Here is an 8684-nt window from a genome sequence, read left to right as displayed (position 1 = left end):
GTCAGCCCCCATGCCTCTGGCTCACTGAGGTTTGCTGTTGCCAGCACTGGGGGAGAAGGAGTTAAATTCACATTAAACAGCAGCCCAGCTGCCTGCAGAGGCTCCGATCCCACTCTTTATTCCACAATGTTCCAAATTCACATGGCACTTTCTAAACAAGGACAAAATTACACCTGGCTGCCCTGGTTCATCCTCTCGGAGAAAACCAGGACGAGCTTCCTTGGGGGCAGGCGAGCGGCTCTTCACTTCTCCTTGCAGGGTTAAGGCTTTGCAGTCTGGTTGGGTTCCAGCCTGGTCACCTGGGGGTGCAGGCACAGCCCAGGCTCCCGGGTGGTGGGGACAGCCGTGTCCCCTGTCCATCCCTCGGCAGGTGGATGTGTACAGAAGGGCTGGCTGCCTCTGCCATGGGAGTGCTCAGGCAGCGCTGGGCGGGACTGGAAGCGCGGCCACGGAGGAGTGGGCGCAAGCACAGGGCTGGATGTGGCTGAGGCAGCGCTTACCTTCTCCCTGAGTCCCGCGGCTGAAGAGCTCCGGTCCGCGGGTGAGCGCTGCCCGGCTGGCAGGGATGCTCCGTGCGGCTCCGTCCCTCGGGGCGGTGGGACGGGGAGCGGGGTGCGCTGGTTTGGACAGGGCGGAGGTCGGGATGTGGCCAGGGACCCCCCGAAAAAGCGCTGTGTCCTGGCTCGGGGCTCTCACCCTGAGGAGCAGGGGAATCCTGTTCATGTGCTGGCTCGGGTTTCCTCACTGTCCCAGCAGCGTGGCGGGCTGGGGGCTTTCAATGGAAAATGAGGGGATTGGTGTGGTGTTTAAACGCGGCTGTTCCTGCTTCTCTCCGCACACAGCACAAGATCTCCGCTGGCTCTGAGTGCTGAAGCGACCGAGCGCATTCTCCCAAAATGATGGAAAATAAAGTGTTCCTGTCATTTACGTTCTACAGCACAATTTTGATTTTAAAAATGTACGTCGTTGCCATCATTACAGGGCAAGTGAGACTCAGAAAGAAGGTAAGATCCTGTTTTGTTTTCTTTCTCCTCCCTTTCTGGCTCTTTGCTTGGGTTTCTGTAGTTTTTCTTTCTTTCTTTTTATTCCTTTAGAGTTCAAAAAATTCTGAAGCAGGCTGAGTTTTCTTTGACTTAAGTTGAAAGCAAAACTTGTTTCATAGCTGCAGCAGATAAATATCTCACTTCTCTTTGACCCTTTTTGTTTGTTTCTACCATCTGTAGCTTAATGTTTATAATTTTGGAAACCTAATCTAAATAATAATCAGATCTAAAATGCCAAGCAGGTGAGATGCTTCTAGAAAGAGTCTGTTTACAGTTATTTGTAGTGTCTGGAAGAAAAGGAGAAGGAAAAAAAAAAGGTTTAAAAAGAAATCATTGCAATGGGGTTTTTTCTTGCAATGTAGCAGAAAGCTTTTGAACTTTTGGAAGCTGACTGACTATGGGAATGCTTCAGGAGAGCAGCAAGTCTTGAGGAGTAAAACAATAGCTGGAGGAAAAGGTTCTTGGTTAGGGGGAAAATACAGAGAAAACCAGCTGCCATCAGGAATTGGGGCTCGCTGGACTTTTATCACCCTCACCCCAACTTCTGGTGAAACCCAGGTGTCTGTAAAATCTATTTTAAAGTATTTGAGGAGTTCCTGACTGTGCCAGTGGAGAGACAGGGAGACATTTCTGCACCCAGGTAGAATACAAATGTCCTGTGCTGTGGCATCATTGATGATTTGTGTTCTCCCCTTGTGATTCTAAATGATGCTCCAGCCTGGGACCGTCTGGGCTTGTAACATGATTAAAGAAAGCACCAGGGCCCTCTCCAGGCTGCAAAATGAAGCTGTCAAATGTAACCAGGTCCCTGAGGAACAGCTTCTGAGCATAGGTGGGGAGCTTGCATAAATCATTTTCGTTTGTAAMTTCATTAGCGTAGGATCCTATTTCCCCACAGGAAAGTCACACAGCACCACTGCCAAAAAGCCAGCCAAGGAGTATTCTCTAACCTGTCAGTCCTGGTTATCTTTGCAATGCTGCGTCGTGTCTGCAAGCTCTGTGCCAGCAGTGATCTCACTTCTGCTGGCTGACAGTCTCCTTTAAATGGGTTTCTTGGGAAGAAGTGGTCTGGGGTGAGGTGGGAGCTCCCTTGAAACCCTTAATTTGGGACCTGCTCAGCAGGCAATGTTGGTTTTTTTGGAGGACAAGGAAACCCCTGGGGTGGTGCAGGGTTTAAGCCTCAAGACCGCGCCCATGGCAGCCAGCAGCCCTCGTGTTTATGAAGAGCAGTGACAAACTGGGGCAGGAAAAGATCCCCGCAGGACTTAAAAATAAAGGGCAAAGCTTCTACCTGTGAGGTTCCTGAAGACTGTAAGCAGGTGGGGCCTCTCTCTTGCAGGCGTTTGCAAACCCAGAGGATGCCCTGCGCAACGGGGGCTTGCAGTTCTGCCGCCAGGACCCTGACGTGGAGCGGTGCCGCAGGTGAGCTGTGCCAGCATTCCTGGTGCCAGGATTCCCTCTGATGCCAGCATTCCTGGTGCCAGGATTCCCTCTGATGCCAGCATTCCTGGTGCTAGGATTCCCTCTGCGCCAGCTTTTGGCAAAGAAGCAGTGGGAAGCTAAAGGACTCATTAATCAAGTCATATTCTAAATGGTTAGACTGCCTCGAGCTCTGCTGTGGGACCCTGCACACTGGAGCAGTTTAATCTTTAATGAGAGCATGGTGTGCACTGGAGCAAGGACCACAGAAGGATCTGTGTTTGGGTTCAACTGCCAGCTCTGACTAAATCTTTTCTGGCCACTCAAAGTCTCATCCTGTACCCACACTCAAAGGTTCCTTGTGTCCTGCTCCAACAGGACCCCCGATCCCCCCAAATCCCTGCACAGCTTGGACAGGGAACTGTGTGACTGGTCCCAGTGCTGTATGTGGCTGCCCTTTTGGGAGATTTAGGAAGAGACTGAACAGGATTGCCCTGCTGTCCTTGACCCCTGGGCTGCAGTTGGGGACTTCATTGCTCACGTCCCACTGCCTCCAGCATTTGCTTTAGAAAACATCCATTGCCACCTAATTGCAGGGCTGCCAGAGGGAGGAGGATGGCAAATGAGCCATTTCCTTCCTAGCAGAAAAGAAAATAATAGCAGAAATAATAATCATAATCCTCTTTTGATTATTCAGAATAAACACACTTCCATAAAAATAAATAACTGGAGCTGCAGCAAAGACCTGGTGCAGCCTGGGATCTGACTTGGGAAGCTAAAGCTCCCAGAGTCAGTCCTTGCTGAACTGTTTGCAGCCCAGTGAAAGACAGATTAAACCCAAGAGCAAGGGCAATGTCAGCTTTTCACCTCAGACTGTATCAGGAATGGAGCAGAGCCAGGGGTCTGCACAGGGTGGGGACAGAGCTGGGCGGGAGGTTCTCCCCTGCCAAAGAGGCCCCTGGACGCTTCTTGGCTCTCTCCTCCCTCCTCCCTGTTCTTCCGTGTGTCCTTTCAGCCCTGCTGAACCCTCGAGTCCCCAAGGTTTGTTCAGAGGATGGTCCCTGGGGGAGGAGGGACACAACCCACACCCATGGCACAGCCAGATCCTGTTTCGGTACCGCTGTGGGGGGTGGCAGTGATGCTGTGACACCCTGACAGGTGCATGTTCAGCTGGAGCACAGGGCTTGGCCCCATCATATGGCCACAGTGGCCCTCCAGACACATTGCAGGGCAGTTACCCAGGTGCTGCTGGCTCACTGTGGGGGTGTTGGGGYGCTCCTCCTCGACCCCTCTGGATGYATTTATGGAGAGAGGTGAARCCCCCAAYTCTCCCATCCTGTGAGTTTCTCCTSTGGAGAAGCTGTGGTCTGGAACTGCCTTTTGCTGTGTAGTGTGGCCACATCTGGGACCAGGCTGTGCTGGCACCACACCAGCTTCAAGCTTTTCGCAGCTTCACGGGGTCTTTGTTTTGCTCTGTTTGTTTGAAAGCTCCAGCCCTTGAGCTGTCATCTGTCGTGGCAAAGGCGTCCCAGTCACGGAGAGAAAGTTTCAGGAGCTCAGCGTCCCAAGGGAGAGACAAGGGGTGCGAAATCCTCCTGCCTCTGTGTGCAAGGGAGAACTGATGCTTTTTGGGGGCTGTGTCTGCCCCATCTGGGAGGAGAGGCCCAGCAGCACCTAGGAATGGGCACTCTGGCTAGAAGGGAAAACAGGGAATTCCAAGTGGGAAGGAACAACCTTATCTCGCTTTTCAGGGCCCACCGCAACGACATGGAGAACATCTTTCCCTTCCTCTTCCTCGGAGCCATCTACTCCCTGCTGGATCCCAGTCCTGCAGTGGCCAGGATCCACTTCCTCATCTTCTGCGTGGGACGGATCATCCACACCATCGCCTACCTCCTGCGGCTGAGGGCACCCACACGCTCTGTGGCCTACAGCGTGGCCCAGCTGCCCTGCTTCTCCATGGCCCTGCAGATCCTCCTGGCCACCACCCCGTACTGGTAACACCTGGAGAGACTGAGCACCTGAACCCCTTCAACCTGGAACTGCTGGTCACCCTGCGAGTGGGAGTGTGTCTGTGTCTGTGTGTGTGTGTGTGTGCATGTCTGATGTCACCAGGGAGGCCATCTGCACCCCAAGGATGCTCAGTGCAGCCGTGACAAAATTCCTGTGCCTTCAGAATTCGTTAGGGAAGTCACCAGAGAGGAGGGACATGCAGGAAGGGGATGTGGAGGGAAGTTTCCCTCTCTCCTGCTGAGGGGGAGAGGTGGAAAGCACACAGACTACCCCTCCAGGAAGGGGTCATTGAAAGAAAGTTTTTCTGTGTTTTGAACTGGGAAGGGAAAGTTGTGCCTTTTCCTCTTGGTCACGAATACCCCATGAATCAGGAAGGGGAAATCATGAGGGTCCCATGAAGTCTCTTAGCAGGTGTGGTTGGCAGCAGGGGTTATAAAGCAGCCACCCTTCTCCTGCCCAGCCATATGCATCTGTGGGGATGTGATTCCCTCTCCCTCAAAGAGGACAGGAGGCAGGTGCCTTCCAGGGAATTCAAAGCAGCGATGTGAAGCCATTGAAGCGTTCAGTATTCCCAGTGCCACCTCATCTCACTGCAAGGGACACACTCCCTGCCAGGAGCCTCACTGCAGGCAGGATCCTGCCAGCCACCGTGGCTTTTCCATCTCAGCCTCACCACAGCAAGACACAGAGCAACGTGGCTAGAGCAGCCAGCAGGAATCATTTACCCTGGACACAGAGTCTGGACACACAGCCTGGACACAGAGCCTGGACACAGAGCCTGGACACACAGCCTGGACACACATCCTGGACACACAGCCTGGACACACATCCTGGACACATTTGCTGGACACAAAGCTCTGGGACCTCTGGAAAGACTAAAATGCTCACACAAAACAGGGGGTTGCAGACAGAGCTTTCTCCCAAGGGCAGTCATGTCCACATGCCTCTAATGCCTGAAAATGCCCCCAGGGCAGCAGACTGAGTTTCTCCCTCTGTTTGTAGCCTTTCTCTGGCCGCAGAATGGCCGTTGCTATTTGGGGAATGTGCCTTGACCGCTTTGGGGGTGTTTTCTTTCAGCTGTTTCCTGCTGTCCACTGCTGCCACGCCATTCAGAGGCTGGACCAGCTGGTGTTCACAGAAAGCTCTGGAAACGAGCATAGGGGTTTTGAAGTCAGTATTGCTGCTCTGCAGTGTCAGCCAAAAGCATCGTGTTGGAGACGAGAGGCTGGGATGGGGTATTGCAGGGTGACAAAGCCCCATGAGCTGCTCTGCCACACCACTGTCCCCAGCAGCAGCAGCAGCAGCCATTGAGCATCTCTGTGGAGGAGAAGGCAGGAGGAAACCTCTGCTCTTCAGTGCCTCCTGCATCCTCTGAGGGTGACACAGAATTTTAGAAAGATCACAGGGGCATGCCAGAATGAGTAGAAAATAAATTCCCCTTCCACCTGTCCTGTGCACTAAGGCTGCTCCCTCGACTCTGCTCTCTTAGGAGATGCTCTTGCTGAGACCTCACTGAGCACTGGGGACACACCTGCTCACACTGATGCTCAGCCCTTGCCCAGCTCAGGTACAAGTTTCTGTACCAGTAATTCCTGTTCCCAGGGCATTTGTGGCCTCAGGCTGAGCTGTGTGGTGACATTTGGAGCAGTGGTGGAAGAGGAAGGTGGGCAGGACTGCAGGTTCAGCAGCTCACCCTTGGCCACTTCTCCTTCACACAGATGTCTGGGTAACACAGACCCCTCTAAACAAGCCTTTTTCTGCCTCACATGGTGTACAAGGTCTTGAACCCCTGTATGTTTCTCTGCTGCTGCACATGCATCCTGGTGGCAGGAAGCAAATATTCCCAATAAAAACAAATCATTGTGCTCTGATACATCCTTCCTTCGGGAGCAGCAGATGCAGCTGGGCAGCAGCTGGGTCCAGCCCCAGCAGGATGGATCCTCAGCAGGATGTTAAACCCCACTGCAGAGCCTGGAGTGCCCTGGGACTTCTAAAGAGACATCCCTTTCCTCTGCACTCACCTGCCCTGCGGAGGAATATTTTTTTTAGGTGTGCATTATTTGTGCTGACCCTTTAATTCAGCAGAACTGGGAATTACAAGCAGCCCTGCTCAGTTTTCCTTCCCTGAGTAACAAGTTGTTACAAAGCTTGGTGTTCACCCAAAAATCCTGGAGAGCTGGAGAAGCTCCCCGGGTAAGACGTGGTTGCTCTTCTTTCTGTTCTTAGGATTTGCAAAGGAGCTGCTTGTATTTTCCAAGATAAGTATCCCTTTTTAGTTTTTTTACATTAAGTTACTGGGAAACAAATATGTAATTTCTCTGGTTTTCTCCTATTTTCTTAAGTTGCTGGTGTTTGGGAGGTGCTGTCCTGTTGGTGTCTGAGTTAGTTGGATAAAATGGCTCCACTTGGTTGTTTTCTTTCCGCTGTGCTTTTTGTTTTCAAATGAGAAAGGCAGTGGCTTTATAAAATGGACTCTCTCCAGTACATGTTGCTGTGGTTGGAGATGTGGCTGGGATGGAGATTTTGGCATGGGGAGGAAGAAGTGAGGCTACAGAACCCCCTTCCAGGCCCCAGAGCTGCCAACTCCTTCAGCCTCTTCCCAGCTGCCTGTCCAGTGCCTGAGGCTGATGCCCTGCTCAGGAAAGTTGAGGTTTCATGCAAAGCTCCGCTTTCTTCTTTTTTATTAAAAAAAAAAAAATAAAAAAATAAACTCTGCTCACTGGCTGCAGGGAAAAGCTTGGGAATGTGAACTCTCCTGGCTTAAAAAAAACAAACAGAAAAGGCCTACAAGGCAAACTTGAGAGAGGCCCAAGCATTGCACTTATTTTGAAGTGTTGTGGAGGTTTGGGGGAAGCAGGACCGAGCTGGGTTTGCCTGCTTGGGCAGCACCACTGCTGTGATCAGAGCCACTGGCTCTGCCCTGGGCACTGCCAGTGGGGTTTGCTGCATGTGAGAGGCATCCTCTGCCTCTTCTCAATTAATGCCTCAAGCCCAGAGCTCCCAAATTGCTGCTCCCATATCACTGTGGGCAAAGGGTGTGTCCAGGGCTCTCCTGCTGCTCCAGGAGGGCAGGGACAGTGGTTACATCTACCAGTCTCCGGGGCTGGGTGTGTGTTCCATGTGCCAACAACTTGTTTTTCACGCCTGGCTCAAACAGGAAATGCCAACACTGTGAAACCCACACGGGGCTGCACAACAACAGAGGTCAGAGCTTAAATGGGTACAAACTGAAGGAGGASAAATTTAGGTTAGRCATTAGGAAAAAATTTTTCTCTGTGAGGGTGGTGCAAGTTGTGGATGCCCCAAACCTGGCAGAGTTCAAAGCCAGGTTGGATGAGACCTTAATTAACTTTAGTCTAACATCAGGTACCGCTGCCCACGGCAGGATGGGTTGGGAGCAGATGATCTTTAAGGTTCATTCCGCCCCCTTCTGTGGGTAAACGTGTGAAGGTGATTCACACGGCCAGTACGTGTCTTCCCTCGTGTCTGGAGCTGGGAGGAAAGCAAGTGGAGACCAGCACAAGCCACTTCCCCTCCCACACTCTTTCAGGTAGCTCAAAGCCCAGGATCCCTCCTACTCTGAGCGTTGGACACACCTCTTCCTTACCTGCCTGAGTCTCTTCATCCAGGTCTTCCCCTAGTGGGATCTGGATCAAGATTCCTCCTTGGCCAGCTTTCCTGTAACACAGATTACTCCGCTTTTTCTGCCCTCCCAAAATCTCCCATTCCCATCTCGCAGATGGGATTTTGCAACCAAAATCCTCTTATTCCTCTTGAGGAATTGCGATTCCTGTGACTTGTAGAGAGAATGAGAGTAGCCACCCTTACAGTCCTGGAGATCCCAGAGATAAATCCTCTGGAGAAGACAGCGGCGTTTCCCTGCTCGCGAGAATGAAGTTAGCACCTGGAAAACTTTTTTCCAGGGGGCTCTTTCCAGCCCGGCTGTGGGGCTGAGCTGTGAAACATCGCCTCCGGGCAGCGGGCAGGGTGCGGAGCAGAGCAGAGCAGCGCGCTGGGGTTTCGCCCCCGGCCCGCCCGGTTCCGCGGGCTGCGCTGCGCTGCGCGGGGCTGCAGCACCCTCGTGTGGCTGCGGGACCCGCGGGGGGACACGGGGACCCTGCCTGGATTGCCCCAGCCGCCTGCTGCCCATGGAGCTGGAGGTGCGGCTGGATGTGTTTGGGATGGAGGGAGGGTGCCATTCCTTGGGGA

The 8684-nt window shown here is 52.7% G+C and overlaps 1 protein-coding gene across 1 annotated transcript; it reads left to right on the top strand.

Moving 5' to 3' along the window:
* Positions 1 to 309: 309 nt before the first annotated feature.
* On the top strand, positions 310 to 6959 carry LOC130581786 (prostaglandin E synthase-like). Its single transcript, XM_057380082.1, has 4 exons — positions 310 to 541; positions 843 to 1004; positions 2383 to 2465; positions 4214 to 6959. The coding sequence occupies exons 2-4, from the start codon at positions 897 to 899 to the stop codon at positions 4461 to 4463; spliced, it is 441 nt and encodes a 146-aa protein (XP_057236065.1). The 5' UTR covers positions 310 to 541; positions 843 to 896; the 3' UTR covers positions 4464 to 6959.
* Positions 6960 to 8684: the final 1725 nt, after the last annotated feature.

The sequence above is a fragment of the Malurus melanocephalus genome, unplaced genomic scaffold, assembly GCF_030028575.1.
Source record: "Malurus melanocephalus ecotype Western Australia unplaced genomic scaffold, MMel_1.1 scaffold_435, whole genome shotgun sequence".
NCBI classification, from domain to species: Eukaryota; Metazoa; Chordata; class Aves; order Passeriformes; family Maluridae; genus Malurus; species Malurus melanocephalus.
Note: the sequence above shows the minus strand (reverse complement) of the source record. Positions and strands in the feature narration are given on the sequence as shown.

What these genes read in the sequence shown, in the direction of transcription:
- LOC130581786 (XM_057380082.1), top strand. Translation starts at nt 897, where the DNA reads ATGATGGAAAATAAAGTGTTCCTGTCATTTACGTTCTACAGCACAATT. An exon ending in AAGTGAGACTCAGAAAGAAG is followed by an intron (nt 1,005 to 2,382) that starts GTAAGATCCTGT and finishes TCTCTCTTGCAG; the next exon opens with GCGTTTGCAAACCCAGAGGA. An exon ending in GACGTGGAGCGGTGCCGCAG is followed by an intron (nt 2,466 to 4,213) that starts GTGAGCTGTGCC and finishes CTCGCTTTTCAG; the next exon opens with GGCCCACCGCAACGACATGG.